General features: G+C 44.0%; 1 protein-coding gene across 2 annotated transcripts in view; it reads left to right on the top strand.

Moving 5' to 3' along the window:
* CACHD1 (cache domain containing 1) overlaps positions 1-19,141 on the top strand; it is a 117,027-nt gene that overhangs the window by 27,956 nt on the left and 69,930 nt on the right. For both annotated transcript variants that reach the window (XM_075424303.1, XM_075424304.1), the window contains exon 2: positions 12,942-13,004. In XM_075424303.1, the coding sequence (XP_075280418.1) occupies positions 12,942-13,004 (63 nt within the window). The remainder of the gene's footprint in view (positions 1-12,941; positions 13,005-19,141) is intronic.

The following is a 19,141-nucleotide window of genomic DNA, read 5'->3' as shown; positions in this document are numbered from 1 at the left end:
GTCAATTCTAGATTTTAATTCTGTCCTATCTACAGCTGGGATAGTGCAGTTCTCAGTCCAGCCTGCTCCCTACTCCTCTTGGCTTGGAAGGTTGCTTCGGGGTGAAACCAACTCAAAATAGCAGAAAAACCTGTCTTCAAAAAAGTCTTAAAAAAAAATTGTAGGCTGTTTCTAAACATCCTGAAAGCTGATTTCTTTTTGTTCTTACCTCTTTCCTTTGCAGCTCTTTTGTGTTGTGATTTTTCTTTCGTGTTTTCCTTTATTTTTCAGTACCAACATCGGCCACATTAGAAGTCCAATCTGTTCAGAAATGTGCAGTTTTTCCAACCAGAGTTGAAGGCTTGGGTGATAAGCGTACGACAAGATTGCATACTGATACTGTCCCTTAAAAACCTGAACTTTTTCTAGACATCCAGAAATAAACTTCTGCCGCAACTAGTGTGGGATGGCTACACAATCCTGGCAGTCGAGGAGAACTAGGTTTAAGAGGCTGACGGGGGGTGTGTTTTCCTGCCTCTCTGGGAGCCAAAAAGGATAGTTCAGATGAGGAAGATCACAGACTCGTTATTTCGTGACTAGGTACCGTAACCATCCTTTTTGTATCATTAACGATCTGCCTTTGAAGGTGCTTTGTGGTTTTAATCGCGTGCTCTTCCAGCTGGACTGCCCAAACCAGCGAGTTACAAAGGGTAACTCCTCCCAGCGGGTTGCTGGGCAGGGTCCCTTTAGGTAGTGGCTGGTTTAGTTCCATGTTTTGACAGACGATGAGGTCTAATGTTAAGGACGCTTGCTTGCAGGGTGGTGGTGGGAAGGGATATGGAACCACCCGGGCAGGGTCTCCTGGAGCCTCTTTGGCTCTTCTGTCCCCCAGAGCTGTGTGACAGCGCTGTGCTGACACCTGAGCGGGTCTGCACTGAACTGATTAAATCCTCTGCTGTCGTGTGTGTGTTAGGAATCTGCAGAAGCCGATGAATATTCAGTTAAAGAATTCCTGGTTTACTTAGAGAAAGAACATGCTTTCTTCTCTTTTGGTGATCTCTTCAAAAAATCAAACAAAAACACACACAAAAAAAGACAAAAAATCCAAACAAAAAAAAAAAAACCACAAAACCGTTTACAACTTGCAGTGTCCTTGGCTCTTTTTCTCAGTGTTTTCACAAAGAAGTTGAACTTTTGAAAATACTCTTAGTTATTTCCGAGGGCCAAAGGAGCAAGCACAGTTATTGAATATTGTCATGCCTTTTAGATTAGAGGAGGAATTCAGGAAATGGAGAACAGGTGATGCTACTCAATCGACAGCATGTGTGTCTGCAAACTCGAGTAGAAATTAGAAAAATTACTCTTTATACATCTTCTTTTAAAATTATTATATCTCTTTTCAGTGAGTGAAAAGGAATGACATGGAGAAAGAAGTATTTGGTTTACCTTCAATACCTATAGAATATTTTTATTCAGTATTATGTGTGCATGTATTTGGTACTCTCATTAAGTGATGATGAGTCATTATCCTATAGTGAGTATATTTTGCAAAGCCTTCTTGAAAATAACAGCTCAGAGAAGCTCAGAGTAGTGCAGGTCTGCTGGAGCTGGGAGTAGCACGTCTCCGTCTTGAAGACTCCGGGGTAAACAGTGGGAGAGCTGGGGCAGCCCCAGCAGAAGACTCCTCCTGCAGTGCCTCTGAGGACGGGCGGCTTTCATGTGGAACCGCAGGCAGCTGACCACATGGCCAGGAGCATCCCAGGCGGTGGGATAGCTGCAAAAAGCCCTTCCACTGACTGCGAGGAAAAGATGTGGAAACTACAAAATCCTGAGCTGTAATCTGAGGGGTTGTCTTCGGACAGGTGAAATGCTTTTAGACATTTTTTGAGGGGGAATTCTTACAAATTCCACCTGCTGATTTGTAGCATCCGTTTTCAAACACAGAAATTATTCCCATGTTGTTCATCTCAGTGTTGTTAATTGGCGGTTTATGAATACTCTGATCTAAAAATATTTAAAAATAGAGGTTCAGTCTAATTTCTCACTAGCTAGCGTTTGAAGGATAAATATATTTATGACAATTTCAGCAAAACTAATTTTTAGAAGTCTGAAATCATTATTTTTAGTTAGGAAATACTGTAGACTGTTCAACAGTAGTGAATGACACTATTGTTTTCATGGTGTGTATTATATTTATTTAAGATGATGAATACTGGTTTGCCAATATTCAAACAATGAGAGCAGCAGATTTAAAATTCTATTTTGTGTTCTGATTTTTTTCATAAGCCTTTTATGCTACTTAGTCTTCTTTTCTTGAAATACGGTTTATGCTGATGTTGCTGTTGTGGCAAGAGAAGCAAGCAGAGCTGAAATTGTTTTGATGTTTTGAAGCCCTGGTTAAATGGCTCCCTGAAGAATGGCAACATTTGTCAGGGAGTCTTGGCGACCAATACAGTATCTACTAAAACTTGTACTTAAATGTCAAATCATGGACTCTGTTTAGCTGAAATAATTGTGCATATGTGAATAGCCCCTTCCTGAGTGCTGCTAATGTTACACGAACTTGAACTGTCTGGTGTTCTTCTTATGGAGAAACGGACACGTAGGTGGTCTGTGGGTTGTCTGTACTGGAGAGACCTGGCGTAGACGTGGGAATGGGAGGTATGCCAGAGAGCCATCTCTCTCCTATTTTATTAGAATGACTTTCCTTGTAAAAACAAATTGAGACCACTAAAAGGTGAAATATGAAGAAGCCCTTTCGCTTGGTGCCAAGCACACCTCAGTCTGCAGCAGGTCCCTCCAGCCCGAGCCCTCTCCGTCTCAACAGCTGCCTTGGTGGAACCGTCCCATCTTCTGGGATCCGCAGCTGAGGACCCTGCGGCCCTACCTTGGCTCGCAGCCTCCTCAGCTTGTAAAACAATGAGGGTGCAAGATAAAGGGCTTTTCTTTGCAAAATGCCTGATAATTTTTTTGCTCCCGATGTAGAAATTTTCATGGAGTGGCTTGGCTAGAGTGCTGCAGAAAATGTTGAGGTGAGTTGTGCTCTTCTTTAGCGCCTTTCCTCATTAAATCTGGAGCTTTCTCTCTCTTTTCTGGGTTGGAATCTACACTGCCCTTGATTAACACTGGAGGTTTTGTTTGAGTTTTGGTTGTTGGTTGTTTTGTTTTGTTTTTTACCCGCCCCCCCCCTTTCATGTAAGTGATGTCTTGCTATTTTGCTTGCTTTTTTTTTTTTTAATTAGAAGAATAAATGCTTGCATTCATGCACAGACTGCTTTGAAGTGCTGTAGGAATTCAATTCACGAGCCTCTCCTTAGTCTCAATCTTTAATTTCTTTTTTGCAAACCGATAACATCTAATGGCTCTGCTCTTTCCAGAAGACTGCATTTGTTTTCTGCGGGTTGCTCCACCTCCTCCTGCGCCCCGAGATAACAAGTTAAACGTGAGGGAGAGCGGTTAATCGGCCAGCTCCCTCTGAGCATTCCTGCGAGGTTTTGTTCTGCAGAGGGGTGACTTGCGCTGGACCACGGATCTGTGAAAGAATGAGGGGAAAAATAGTCCTAGTCCTTCTGTTAGAGATCATCTTTGCTTTACCCACCTAGCAATTATTTGCTACTTTGCATCTGTACGTTATTTTTTGGGGCCCAAGATAAAGCGTTCACTTCTGTTACAGGTCTGTGTAATCCCGTTGGTAGTGTCAGATGGTCTTCTGGCTCGCGAAACAGAACGAGGAGACGCTGTCAAATAATTTAGCCCATTAATGTGCTTGCTCGCTGAGTTCATTCCACCTCTGTTTTGGAAGTGAGAGGAGAAATATCCTATTTCCAGTGCTGACTGATGGGTAATTCTCTTTTCATTAGCAGCCAAGTACAGTGAAATGTTGTTTCCTAAAGCTCACAGAGTACAAGGGGATTTCGGATTTTCAAGTCAGAAAGAGTGCAAATTAAAGTAACTCTTCTCTGCTTTTATAAGCATCTGGTGGTTGACCCATGGTTTTAGCATGGGGAATCACAGCTCTGGGACTGGCACTGTGGTCTTGGAGAACTGGAGCATGGCCCAGGTGGGACGGGACCTCCTCAGATCCTCGTGCCCTGCTCGGTCGGGGCACCTGTCCCGTTGGGTTTGGGTACCTCCGAGGATGGGACTCCCCAAGCCCCTGGGCAGCTCTTCCCAGGAGCACGAGTCACTCCCCAGCACACGAGTGTGCAGGCGTGCAGAGAGCTTTGCCCGTGGTACGCGTGCTGCCACGAGAGCTGGCTCCTGCACGCACTCTGGCTGCTGCAGCCCAGGATGCCCTTTCCTCTTGCTGTTCATAGGGAAACACGGATACTTTCCCCATCCAGACCCCTTTGGCTCCCAAAAGAGTCGCGGCACAAACCAGATTTGGTTTGAGAAGTGGTTTGAGTCATTTTTAAGTCCATTTTAAGCCCTGGGCCAGTTTGAAATGTAACAGTTATTTTCAGATAATTTTGTGTCTAGAGAGAAAGTAAGGTAATTGATGCAAAGTGTTTGTCTTATAGAGTTAATTTTTTAACTTCTTTTAAAATTTAATTGAGAAATTAAACCTCCTAAAAATTGAGGAGTGCGAAGGGTTGCTCCCGCTCCTTTCAGCTCGAAAAAGGAAGGGTGGGGATTATGTCAAAGAAAACCAATGCAAATGAGGTACATAAACAAGTAAAACTCTTCTACTTATTAATACAAATAATATTATCATATGAGAGTACTCTCGTACTTTTTATTACAGACACGGACTCGTACAGGAGTGTACCTACAGAGACTCTCTTTCAGGTTGTTACTCATCTATTATTTTTCTCCTGAAAAGAAGTGTGTGTGCCTTGTGTGGGAACAGCTGAGAACCGACTGCAGCGTGTGCTGAAGTTTTGAACTTCTGTGCCTGTCAGAGTGCAGGCGGCATTAGACAGTTATTGTTAAGAAGCACTGCAGCAGCAGTTGCAGGGGAAGGCTGTTATCAGGATATTTATCGTGCGTGTGTTGATGGTTCCTGCTGAGAGATCCTGAAAAATGATACTCTTGGACATTTAAAGAAAACAGTTCTGTAATTACGTTAGCATCAGCCCATTCATTTTGTGCACAGAAGTTCAGTGTCGTGATTTATAATCTATAAATTCCTATGTTTAAGCTTGTCATTCCGGGATATTTTTTCTAGTTTGAGTAGATCTCTGTAATACTTCACTCCCGCCTTGGTGTTCCTGTGCTGCAGCGTTTCTCCCCACCAACCCCAGCAGCTTCTGCCTTGGTTGTGTTAAACAGGTTGGGAATCAAAATCGTGTGCTCTCAGTGTGTGGGGGTGTGTGTGTATGCCCCTTTGATTTTGGGGTTTTGACTTTGCTGTAAAATTAAATAGTCCTAGCTGGAATGTTACATAAATTGATCCGTGTTTCTTCTGCATACTTGCAGTATATTGAATTCATGGCCAAACTGGATAAGCGTAGTAATTATACTAAAATGATACTGAGCTCTCCTGGCTATAGGATTGCATCTGTTTACATGTATTGGCCTGCTGCTTAAATGTTTTCCCATTTTTACTTAGTCATTTTGACATGAGCTTGAAAACGAACCAGAAAAGTGAAACCCAGAGTTCTCCCAAGAGAATGAAGTTTCAGGTTGATTTTACTCCTGATAAATGCTCAAACTTACGTTCTCTTTAAAGGGAAGAGGACCAACAAAATACAGCAAGGTGAAAAATATCCAGTAATCAAAAAGTTCTCAACCTGAAATAAACCATTTAAATATTTTAAGTTTCACATCCTAGAGTCTGGAATGAGGAATAAATGCAGGGAGAAAAAGTCCAGTCCTATTGAGAAGACCATCTGCTTTATATTTTAAGATTGGGTAGCATGACTTTCCTTCTGCTGAAATCCTGCCATATACATTGTCGTGAGTATAACCTTAGTCAAGTTACATTGGCTAACTGAATAATCTTTTTAACATGTGGAACTAATTTTCTGAGGGTATTTTCCCCTCTTGCTCTTTTTTCCTCCCTCTTCTCTGGTCCCTTGAAAAAGAAGACAAAAAAGCTGCCAGTTCTTGATTGCATTTTTGGCAGTTACTCAGTTTTCCATAGTTTTCTCTCCTTGCAAACGCCTGGGGTTTTCCGAGGAAACACATTTGGAAGAATTTGCTCTACTTTGACTCTTTTCAAGCCATCTCGTACCTACTTAGCATCTCCCCTTCGGAATACCAATCTGAGTTGAAATGATCCCGAGGGCTTTGACCTCCCAGAGCCTGATGAAAGTAGGTAAATTATAAATGCTAACTGTGATGCTTTCTCCCATCAAAACAAAGGTGAAACCCGAATACCTGTTCTGCTGTTGTCCTCTGTGCCGCACAAAACGTTTTGCCGCAGTGCTGGCTGCAGAGCAGGGAGCAGAGACGTGATGGGCCAGTCCAGCACGTGGCGGAAGATAGTGGTAGCTTGATTCATAAGCAGTGAATTAGTAAGCAGTCTTCATTAAGATAAAAATTGGGAAGAGAGATGATGTTTTCCTGCTTAAAACCTTCTCAGATCTTGGGGAATGTATGCACCCGTGAAGGTAAGAGCAGGCGGAGATATGCGTCCACAAATGCACGCGTGCTTGCGTCTGGAGTGCCGGGAGGTTCTGTGTTCACTTCCCGTACGGAAAAGCTGTGTCTGATAGTCTCAGCTTTTTCTCAGTTGATTCTTTTCCCTCGCTCCCAAGTAATTTGTGGAAACTTTACATGTAAAATAAGCAAAATCACTTAACTGAAGCTGCCAAAGGAGTCTTTCAAATGATGATGTGCTTTAACATCATTTCAGCAAAGTAGATAATTGAGCACCGAGCAGCTTTGCCCATTAGTGTCACAGAGAGCTGAACACCGACCTGAGCTCAGCTTGTGAGCTCTGCATCGCGTTTCCCGCTGTCTACCTGTCTGATAAAAGTACCTGTTGCTGCCTGACAAATACCGTAATGAAACACACATGAATTAGTGAAATCCTTCCTGAAAACTTGTCGGTTTCTGAAGCCCACAGAAAGAGAAAGGCATTCACGGTGTGAGACTGGGATATTCCTTTAGTCGCGTGGCTGCCGCGTCTGTCCCTGGGCTGAGCAGGGTCTGTGACGCCGCGCTGCTGCCGTCATCGCTCGCGTCCCACCAGGTTCGCCTTTTGAGGTGGTTTCCTCCGATTTACGTTAGTTTCTTTTATGTGTATTGTAAATTCTTAGAGAAAGACACAAAGCATGTCCTTGATCTCATGGGAACCCACTATTTAATGTTTCTGGGTTTTAGAAAATGGTAACAAAGTTTTAAAAGATGGTAACAAAGTTTTAGAAAATTATAACAAAAGATAAGTGATATGGCTTCAGACACTACAAAAATAAACTCCAGACAGAAGCCACAGGTTTCCCTCAAAGCAATGTCACTGGTGAATTTGACCAGAAAAAGGATTTGTTATGTATTTGTTTGCTCACCACTTTTTAAAACATTAACCTTTGAAATAAGAGACAGACCGTGGTTAGTAGCTGCTTGGAGGTTAAAATATTGCAGCCCTGCTGAGCTAATACTGCTTGTATTTGACACACGTGCATTTTGCTACTGCTGTTCTGTATACTTTTTTAATATTGTTGGGTTTTTTCATCCTGTCTTTACCCAAATGTGACAGATAATAGCAATCCACATCTGAAATCTGCTGAAAGTTGTGTGTTTTTGGGTTTTTTTTTTTTTACATGTCTTGTAGCGTAGATGATGAACGAGCTTCGACATATTTACAGCTCAGTGGATGTTTTACTGGTCCTGTATTTTGTTTTTCCTGATTCTCTTTGTCTCTAAAAATGTTCTTTTTGTTGGTAGGGAGATGGTTTCGTATCTTGTCTGGCAAATAAAGTGATGTGCAAATGGGTGACTGCTCTGTGGAGCAGTGAGTGCCTGTATTCGGTTGGGACCGTGGCGGTTTGTGGGTGGTGGCTTTTTTTGTTGGTTTTGATGCGGTGCCGACAGTCGAACTGGGGGCTTTTGAAGTGTTTTCTCACTGCAGTGCGTTGCTGCTGAGTCGATTTTAATCTCAAGGAACTGAGGGAACAAGCCAGTTAAATATTTTACTTTTTATGCTAAGCTTGGTTTAGAGTCATGTCCCAGATTTAAAACAGAGTTGCCTTCAGCTCCAAATTATGTATAAAATTCTCTGGAGCCGTGTTTTGAAGCCAAAGCCGGGCTGCCCCTTATCTCTGGCTTGGTGGGAAAGCTGACCCCTCTGTGCCCGGCGGTGGGGGTCTGGGTGCCGTGCCCGTTCATCCCTGTCAGAGCCCACCTGCGGGAGACATGAGCCGGTGGTGGCCCGAATCTCCCCCGTCCCAGCCCCAAGGACCCCTGCCCTTGGATCCTCTCATAGCTTCCCCGTTTATCTCGCTTGCCAAATCTCTGTCCTGTTATTGAAAGCCATGAGTGAGGCAGGCTGGTGGCACCGAGATGCGCTTGGAGGCAGTTAAAAGTCACCAGAGGAGATATCGAGATACCACAGAAGAATAGTTTCTAGGAAGTCGCAAGTGCTTTGACCCAGCCGGGTGATTAAGGAGCTTAGGAAAGCGAGAGTCTCTCAAGCGTTGAAAATGTGCATTTGTGAAACAAACCCCAGGTTTCTCGGGACTCCGTCCAGGCCGTGGTCATCCTCTGCGGGCTCACGGGGATGCATCGCTCAGCTCTCCCGAAGCCTGCGTGTCTCGGAGCTGTCACAGATCGCTGAAATCCTCCAGTGGTCCCTTCAGATACCGGGATTTTCTCTTTCTAGGCTTCTCTCTGTGTAGCTAAGTGTGAGCGCTGTGTTTGGGAAGGGAAGGGGAGGATTGGAGCACGTGTGACGTGCCGAGCATCGTGCTGCAGGATTCAGGCATTGCCGGAGGCGCAGGGGCCCCGGGGATGGCGCAGGGCTGTGTGCTCTGCCCTCGCCTGCCCACGGGGTTTAAATGTGAGTCTAAAGCAGCGGGTGACGGGGAGAGTCGGCCAGACAAGTGTCACTTCCCTCGGAGCATCTCCAGCGTCTGGGTACTTTGGAAAGAAAATGGCGCTTTCACTGACTGTCTGATTTAGACCTGGCTACATCTGGAATGAATGTCGGTTCTGAAGTTTGCTTTTGGAACAAAGTATGGAAAACACAGGTGCTTCAAAAGTCAAAAGTTCCGAAAACATTTTCCATTTTGTTTACTTCTGAATGTTATGTTTGAGAACGGATGCTCTGTGGCAGAAATGGCCCAAGGGAATGAAGCAAAGTTTGCTTGCTGGACTGGGTAAGCCGTGGCAGCACGCAATGCTGTTTTCTAAACCAAATCTCGGAACTGAATTCCGAGTTTAGACTGAAAAACAAATGTTGCTTTTGTTTTCATATACTTTTTTGAAAGTTGAATTTGAGAGCTCTTGAGAAAATTGATCTTTTTCACATAGTTGACTGATGTCCAGCAAGAACCTGAGTGTTTATAGAGATCATAGTAAACTTCAAGTAGCTGATGATAACAAAAAGAGGGCAGCAAATGGAGAAAAATAAAATGAAATGCTGTTTCGGGGCTTGAGGCGTTGGGAGCGATGGCGGGGATGCAGGTAGCTCCGTGCCTCCGGAGCACCAGCTCGGCCCAGCGAAAGGCTGGATGCTGAACCAGCGCAGCGGTTGGAGCCTTCGTGTGTTGCGAGAGCGAGTGGTGATGGGTTATGGCAAATAATCCCGGGCGAGCATCTCATTAAAGGCGTCTGTAATTGTTCCTGTTGGAGTGGACTTAGCCTGCTGCCATCTGCTAAGCAGATTCAGTTAAACGACGAGGGGTGGGAAGAATAAAGTACAGATGCTAATGCGCTGTGTAAACTGCAATGGGCAAGTTCTCCTAAATATTTAGACTATTTTTGTAAGTTTGTGGAGCTGATACTCTTGGGTTCCTTAGCTGCCTTTGGAGGTTGCCACTTAGCTCTTTTTAAGTTTTTCTTTGAGCTCTTTTAGTTTTTCTAACTAAAGTGAGATCACTTTTTAAGTTGGTGAAATACAGCAGGGAGATGTGTTTGGCTTCGGGTGAAATTCTTGAATTTCTTGGCACGGGAGTTGTTGACCAGGGAGCAGATATCTGGAGTGGTGGGGCTGTACCCAGCTGGGGCCGAGCAGTGACCGCGCAGCCCCGGGGAGCTCGGTGTGCGACGGCTCACGTTTCCCTGGGTGGTTTCTCAGTCCTTGCTTAGTTTTTACCGTTGGCTTCGGCTCTCTGTCTGTGACGGCAGTTTGGCTGACAGGCTCCTGCAGCCCCCCTCTGACATGCACGGAGCTTCTAATTAAAAATATAGAAGACACCGTAACGTTTGCAAGGACTCGGTGAAGTTATAAACCAAGCGAAAATACGTTACAAACCCTAGGCTGGTGGCCAGAGAAATTCCTGCCGGCACTGTGACTCTTCTAACCGTGTATAATGCTCTCTGGTGTTATTTTGAAGGTTCAGAAACACGGCTCCGCGTTGCAGGGGCGGAGGAAGGGGTCAGCTTTGTGCTCAGGACAGAGAGCTCCCTTCTCGGTAGCTGACAGTCTGTTTCCTCCCGGCTCCTTTTGATGTCTGGAGACTAAACGCTGCGTGGAGAGGAAAAATTCAATTCATTTAAAACATTTTGCATCAAAATGACATGCTTTAATGTATTTTCTTCTGATGTTTAAATTATCTTTTCATCTCATGGGGGGGGGGGGGGGGGGGAGGGCAGAGCAGACCCAGCATGTTTGTAGTTAAAGTACCCAAGCAGAACTTTAAACAAAGGTCTGGAAGGAGAGGAAGTCTCAATGTACAGGCGGCTTTTAAGAGTGGATACCTCCCCTCCCACCCCCCCACCCCCCCTTCTTGGCTCTCTGAGATTGGTAAACTGAGGAGATTTATTGCTGCCCTTCCAAATGCTTCTTTAGAATTAAGAGTTCAAATTTCTGAAATTCCTCAAGTCCCCAGGGGGGAGAGGGATAAGGGAAAGTGATGACGGTAAGCGGAGCAGAGCACACCGAAGGGTTTACCAGGCTGGCTTTGCCAGCTAGAGCTGCACACAGCCTTTCTAGGAGGCAATCAGCCAAACCTGCGTCAGGAAAACTCTTGGAGTCATGGACCAACGAGTACGCTGGATTTGGATAAAATTTAGACCTCTTTAGTAATTGCAGTTGTTATTGCTAATAATTTGGAGAGCTGGCTTGTGTTGCTGTAAACACGAGTCTTAGTAATTTCACAACTATCACGTCAAGGGAGGGACTCAACAGGGGCTTTGTGAATCGTTGTCCTTCGCCAGATGTGGCCGTGCCTACAGATGTTCGTGTTGATCTATTGTCATGCGTTTGACTTAGCACTGATAGACGTGGAATCTGCTCTGACAGTGAAATCCCAGCTCCACTGACAGAGAAAAATCCCATTGACTTTTTTTAATGCCACCTCCACCATCTCAGACAGTGTTCACCCTCCGTGTTCTTTCTGCTTACATAACTGATTTTTGGTATATCTGAAGTCATAAGATGTATTTCCCAGTCGTTTGCTCTTTTCCCTGCACCATGTGCAGAAGCTCCAGTAAATGTTGTGCAGGGTGCACCTTCAAAATCCCTCTTGGAACACCCGCTCCCATGGAGCAGCCAACGCAGCTCCTTTCCGACTCAGATGGGCTCTCTGGGCAGTTGTTTCTTCGTCTGCATTTTACAAAAGTTACATCATGTATTTCTGGTTGTAAATACCCATGTTTGCCAGGGAGTGTCGGCATTTTAATAAGGATCTGCTTGGAAAATTGTTTCAGCTTCACCCCTGGCTATGTTGCTTTTGTAGAGGTTGTTTGATGGTGGGGAACTGACCACGTACGTGCTTGTGAAACCTGCGGACCCTCCCTGCCCTTTGGTTACCCTCAAGCTTGCAGGGTTTGCTCCACCTGAGCAGGAGGACAGGAAAAACCTAGAAGATCCTTCATAAAGTAACGGGCATTATTTTTCTGGTTTTCCAATGTATAACAAACTAAAGAACCTCAGTGTATTGATAATGAATAACCAAGAGTGTTCTTGTTCTACATGATACTGTTCTCTCAAACCTCAGTTGCTTTACACAGTCACTGCATATTGCAAAGACAGATAGCAAAGGAATATTTTAGGGACATTCACAGGTTTTCCAGTGAGGATGGCCCCGCTGTCCCTAAGGGGAAAGCTGCCCTTGGAAATGAGAAATCTTGAAAGAGAAACTTCGGTGTATCAGGCAAACTCATCAGGAATGCTGTTGGTGTAACCCAGAATCCTTCCAACCTTATTTTTCAGTCTGAAAGCAGAATATTAACAAGGTGTTGAGTGGTTTTTCTTCCACGTAACCACAGTTAGTAAATGGGGACGGCGGTGTGGCTGTCCCCTGTGGAGGCACTCGCGTTTCGCTGGGAACAGACAGGAAGCTCTCTCGGGAGAGGACACAGCTCTCCCACTTCTGTCTTCTGCTCCGTCCTTTTTTTGCCACTGCTGAGCTCAGTCTGGGTGTATCCAAAAGTGGTCTCATTTTTCTGTTTTCCTGATACCAGATGTATCTAATTTGTCCCCACGGCCTCTCGAGTGTTAGTTGGAAAAAACAGATACTTTTGAAAATAGTTTTGTTGGGTTTAATGTTTAGTGTTGGAGAACAGTCAGAGTTTGTATGGGCAGAAGCTTTCAAATGTGAAACTTTTTTTTAGCACCTTTTTTGACTGTGAAGCATTCCTTTTTTGACACTGATTTCACAGAATCACAGAATGGTCGGGTTTGGCAGGGACCTCTGGGGATCCCCCAGTCCAACCCCCTGCCGAAGCAGGGTCACCCAGAGCAGGCTGCACAGGACCACATCCAGGCAGGGTTTGAATATCTCCAGAGCAGGAGACTCCACAGCCTCCCTGGGCAGCCTGTTCCCATTTCCTCACCCATTCACCTTTTGGAGCTGCTTTAACGTGACACGTATGACAAAACGTCTCTGACGCATCCTTTCTGATTTTTCTTGCAGAGAATATTCAACTCCTTTGTGTACACAGAGAAAATATCGAACGGAGAAAGTGAAGTTCAACAGGTGAGTCCGAAAGCCCCTTCCCACCTCCCGCTGCCAGTGTTACGAAGGCAGAGTCAGCTTAGAAATTACACTTTATCTGGATTTATTGTGGCCGCTTCCATCACGTCCAGCGCATCGGATAACAATAAATGGAATAGAATATAAATGGAGATGGGGTATACGGGCTGATCGGAGAGTTTTGCATTGCCATGAAAAGGCTTTCCATCTGCTTTGTGTGGGTCTGTCCCTTAGAAACAAAAGAGCAGAGGCAGAGCTGAGGCCCTCGTGTAGTGTCTGACATTAATTGACTGGGTTTTATGTTGGAAGTGTCTCTTTTTAAATTGTTTAATTCAAGGCAGAAACACCAATATTGTTTATGAATGTGGAAATGCTATCAATTGCTTTGTGTAAATACAGGGCAGCTACAGCCCCATGCAGAACAGTTGTGGTTGAGGGTTTTTTGTAATTTTGTGTGGGCTTTTCTTACGAGAACACGTTTGAACGTTTAACTCTTCAATTTAACATTGAGGTAGTGTATCTCAGCGCATGGGCTGCTTGCATTTTAATACATGCATACATTTGGAAAATTAATTTTGAATCCATTTTAAAACAGATCAAATAGATCTCGTTTTCTTCTGTAAGAAATTAAGGTAACAATTCTATATGCTCACAACTGCACCTTCGTGCTTGCTGAACGTGGTGAATTTTAGTGGAAGAGGCAGCTGCTGCCCGGCGCAGGCAGCCTGGGTGCCTGAGCAAAGAACTGGCCTTTCCTTCCAGTTTAAGCATGGACTTGGCTGCACAGTGTTCAGCAAGTAACCAAACCTTCGTAGACCCCTATCAAGCCAGTTTTAGTGTTCAACAGAAGCAAAAGTGCCTCGGAGGAGCTCTCCCTGCGGAAAAGGGAATCGCTCTCCAGCCACGCAGGTAGCCTGATTGCACATGAGCTGCTGCTGCTGGTTTCCAAGAGCGTGGCAGTACATTGCGTGCTCGTGTGCGTTAAAACTGGTCATGTAATTTAAACAAATTACACTCTAAATTATGTGTTTACTGTATGTAGTAAAATTCCCAGACTTTTTTTTGTTGTTCCCAAGGAAAAAATCAAAGCAGAGCTGGATCAAATGGGATTATGAATCCCTGCACGCTGTATTTAAACTTGGGAAGGCTTTGCATTGGAGAGCAGGGCTCAACTCCTATTTCAGAAGAAATATGGTGGCTTTTGATGGGATTCTGGTCAATATAGTACCTAAACTGATTTGCAGAAAATTGAATAGTTCAGGAAAAGTTCCAAGACTGGATTTCTATTAAGCAAAACCCAAATCTTTAGTGTAGAAGCCTTGTCTCATATTGGCATTGAACTGAAGTGTGTAACTATATTAACAGGTAACTTTGATAAATAGAGGAGCACGTGATTAGGGACCTCGTATTTAAATTAGACTGTTAGATTGACATCCTACAAATTTTAAGATTAATCTCCTGTGTGGGGATTTTCTAAATATAAACCTCGCCATTTTTATGATAGCGCTCAAAGTTCACCTTTGGTACTGCTGGTGTCTGTGTTAGTTGTGTGTTTGGCGAGATACAGGTGGGTGTGGGAAGCAGCAGAAGAATCCAGAGCAATGCATTAATCCTGGTAAATTACACGAATTTTGGTCTTAACAATTGCTTGACCCTGCAGATAGTGGTGTCTCAACCCTAGCAGTAGAAGTGACGCTTTACAGGAGGTTTTTTCCTAGCTCTGGTTAGTTAAAAGACATTTCGTGCAAGCTTTTCCTGAAGCTTGATCATTTTGTGGGAGTCTGTCCTACGCATTCAATTTGGCTGTAGAAACGCCATTTCTGATTTTCAGTCATCACCATCGAGATCATCACTTCCAATACAAGAGTAAAAAAAATATGGGGAGGGGTAAATAAGCCGGGAGGGCATTCCCTCCTCTGTTTTTGATTCCACTGCCTGTCTTTGTTACGCCATCTTTCCCACTTTGCTTCTCAAGTGAGTTGTGCAGAAGACTTTCCATACCCCTAATAATTATCCTTACTCTGTCCTGGGTTTGTTTGCTTCTTTTTCTATTTATTTTTTCTTTTATTTTTTGGTTAAGTGGTCGCCAGTGTGAGTGTCATGACATGGTGGGCAGCAGATGTGCCATTAATGTTGTATTAGAACCCTTCAATTATTTTTTTAAAATCTCCTCTCTTCCAAGAAACCCCCCAAATTATTTTTCTTTTTTTGACAACCTCTAACTGGAGAACATGTAATTAAGAAGAGGTTGTATGGAACCGAGTGTGATGCCGTCCTCTTCTCTTCGTGGAAGTGGTACCTTTTTTCCCCTGGAGGTCCAGATCCATATGGCTGTGTATTTGAGCAGTTCATTTTGTGTCATCATTGTTAAATCTATACATTTCTGAGGTGTGTTCCTATTACTGATTTGGGCATACGTTTTTTTAGTGTTGATGTATCGGTGAAATATTGTAAATAAAAAAAAGAATTCAATAAAATCAGATGTCCAAATTACGATCCCATGGAAAAGACTTGCTGCCTGGAGAAGCATCATGTTCCTGGTGATGCTGGGTGGTTGGTTTATGTGGTGCCCAAGGTCGGATGTGCACGCACGGTGATGGTTCAGCGGCATGGACAGGAGACGTGTGCCGTGCTCGGTGTGATGCTGGAGCCCAAAATCCACCCTCGGGAGGCTTCGGCTTCCCTCTGAGCACGCGCAGGTGGGTACTTGCATGCAAAGGGACCGTGAAAGGGTGATCATCCCCTGACATTAAAAGTTTGAATCTGAAACCATCCCGAGATCTTAAAAGCAGGATTTGCTGGCTTTGACGTCGTTCTAGGGTAACGTTTTTCTCGAGTATTTCTGGGTGGTCTGCACACCGCGGAAGGGCCATGTGGGCTAGATTATACGTATCAGATGGCTTCTGAACACCAAAAGTGTTTTTGGGAAACGAAGAAACTGGATTAAAACTTCTTTGAAGTCTCAACTATCGGTTCTCCACTTAGGAAAAGACACTGCTTGTTTCCAGCCGCAGATGTACGTATTCACCCTAAGTAGATATAAATAACTGTCTAAACACTGTAGGTAGTGTGATGAATTTGGAGCTGTCAGAGGAGAAAAACGAGGCCCTGGTGAAGCATAATTACTGTGGGTAAAAGCTCAACAGTGAAGTGGAGAGAAGAATAATTGAGCACTTCTGTTTCATTAATAACCGGGTCTTTTAGCCCTAATGAATCACAAGCAATATAACCAGAGTTTTTGAGTAAGAGTAGTGCGTCGAACAGGATCATCTTGAGCAGATGCAAACAAGTGTAAGCAAATTAAATCCCCTGTCGCTCATTCCTGGGTTTGTCATTCATTAACATTTTCTTAGCGACTCGTACCCAAAGGCAATTAATTACGGTTTTATGTCAGCTGGGAGTTTTTCCTGGCAGACCACTGAATTGTTGTGGAGGGTTTTTTTTTTTTTTTTTTAATACCAAACTGTGTAAATAATGACTTACAGTTTGTTGAGAAAGTGGAAAAACTACAGCTGTTGGCCTTCAGGCCTAACTATTTAATGTGCTTGGCTTTCTTCGTGCCACACAAGGAGTGGTTTACCTTTTGACGTTAACTGCTTACACTTTTAAGGTCTACAGTTACAGAATTACTGTTGTACAAAACAGATAAAACCCTTTTTTGCTTTGAAGAAGTTATGAAAAATGGAATGGTGATTGCCAAAAATAACTTGGATACCTTGTCTGTGAGTAATTTCAATATCGGAGAACTCGCATACAATGTGAACCTTTTAGTGGCATGAACTCGTGATAGAAAGAAAGTGGAAAATGGTTAGTTTTATTAGGGGGAAATCTAGATGAGGCAGTTTCAAGGAAGTCAGCGTGTGTTCAGCGTCCTGCCAGACATCTGGTTTTTGCGGTGCGGAGAATACGAACCGGGGCTCCAGGGAGGGGAGAGGACGCTGGCACAGCCTTGAGCCAGGAGCGTGTTGAGCATCTTCGGGCAGGAAAGTCTCGATACATCGAACTCCGGCAGAGACATTGGAGCGCAGCAGCGACAACGTCCCTGCAGAGAGAAATTCAGAATATTTTCTTCTATCTGTTTCTCTCTGTCCATGCCTCCTGCGGAAAGAAGCAGTGGCAAATAAAGTAATTAAATTAGTTGAGATGGTCAGTGGTAAATATGCATATGTCAGCTGCAGATCACCTTGCTGGAATATTCCTTGGCATATTCACTCCTGTATGAAGGCTGGCAAGGACAGGAACAGAGGGGGGATTTTAATTTAGAGTAAGTAAACGCACAAGCAGTGAAATATGCTTTTTGTCATTAGGTTTTTCCTTGTTTAATGTATCCTTCTCTCCACGTAGCTCCTGTGTTCAGAGCTGGAAGACTGTCATTCCTTTTCCTTCTAGCTCATTCAGAGCATAATTACCATCCATAAAAATAGCAATAATAGCCTAGAGAAGCAGTGTTGTAGAAATCTGCTAGGAGCTGCTAAGAAACCGAAGGAAGTTAGATGGGAGGCTCAGGAACAGAATTGTGAGGCGAAACACTGGTTTTTACAGGTATGCAACTTTGTTTCTGGTAGAACCATGTTACCAAAAGTATTTTTTTTTGGAAACAGTATAAAAATCCCTGAAAGCTGAAATGTTTAATGATTTGGGATTGCATAAATTGTGTCTGCCACAGAAATGTCTTTTGGAGTAATACAAAGCATTCTTCTTGGAATACAGCATATTTTTAATTCAGCAATGCTTATGTTGCAGAGTTATAAAAGCTAAGACTTGATGATCTCAGCCTAAATGATTCTGTAATTCCAAATCAAATGGTTAAACAAAATCAGAAATCAAATGATATGCTCCCTAATCTAAAGTGAAACTTCCTTTTTTTAATTTTAAATATACTTTGCTACAAAGAACACCTACACATATTTGTTGTCAATATGCTAAAGAACTTTTAATCTGAATTTGGGGGTATTTTTTTCCGTGTCTGACTACAAACTGAAAGATCCACTGGTCAGAGTTCTGCTTTGCATTGCTCTTATACTCCTGATGGACAAAACTTCTTTCATACATTGATTTTGCTGTCCTACTGGGGCAAGTTCAGTGAAGTGTGTGTTATTTGTTGGAGCTAGAGTAATTAGAAAATTTGCACAAGTGGGCTACAGCTGCTGAGGATTTTTCCTCCTCGCAGGACACTCATTTTTTGAGATACTTTTAAGTATATAGCACCGTATGAGTGAAGGGCACATGTCTCTGTGCTTGTGAAGGGTTCTTCTCTGATGACGATAGTGGAAGTGGCGTTTATAGACAACATCAGCTTTAGTTCTGAAAATACAGTAAGAGATGGAATTTGTGCCCTCTGAACCGAATGGGACACAGGTGCTCACTGAGTTTGGGAGAGCTCTCTGAAGACCAAAAAGCTCTGTTGCAAACACCGGTGACTTTGTGGCACACGGAGAGCAACAGAGCAAGGGGAATAGAAGTCCCAGGTGGTATTATTGCTTTCCTTGGATCCTGTCATTGTTGGGCTGCTGTCATCTTCTGGGTTTCTGGAGGACTTCCACGCAGCCCTTGTGAAACTTGTTGGGTAAAGCACCGCTTCTTCTAAACCTGCTTCAGAGCTAGACCTCTCTTGGTTTGGATTTTGTTTTTTTTTCTGTTACCAGTGGCCAGGTGACGGGATTATGTTCAGAGCTGTAGCCATGCCTCGGTTTTCCTTGTTTCGCTTTGCCAGTTGATTTGTGTTCTGTTAGTTGTGGGGTTTTCCATAAGCTGTGGGACAGGACACAGCTAGCTCTACCGTGTTTTGTTCTCTACGTGTTCCTTTCTAAGGCCGGCATCATGTCAGACACCAGCTACACACAAGGTGTTCTCCGTGTCTTCAGGGAGTGTATTTGTTACAAAAATAATTAATGAAACCAGACCTCGCTCTCCTGAGCGGTGTTCTCGGCAGAAACAGGGTCCTGAGGTGTCTGCCCCGGGTGCTGCTCTGCCCGCCGAGGCTTTGTCGAGGCGGTGGGAGAAGGCTCTGCGCCTGCCGTAACCGTTCTGCTCTTGGCCGGCGAGGTGCGGGGTGGTAGGACCTAGCTGGCATGTCGGCGTGCTGCGCTGTAGCTTAGGTTGGATTTTTTGTTTGGTTGGTTTTGGACTGGACAAAGAGC

This window comes from Opisthocomus hoazin, chromosome 6, assembly GCF_030867145.1.
Source record: "Opisthocomus hoazin isolate bOpiHoa1 chromosome 6, bOpiHoa1.hap1, whole genome shotgun sequence".
NCBI classification, from domain to species: Eukaryota; Metazoa; Chordata; class Aves; order Opisthocomiformes; family Opisthocomidae; genus Opisthocomus; species Opisthocomus hoazin.
The sequence above is the reverse complement of the archived record's forward strand: the minus strand, read 5'-3'. Positions and strand labels throughout refer to the sequence as shown.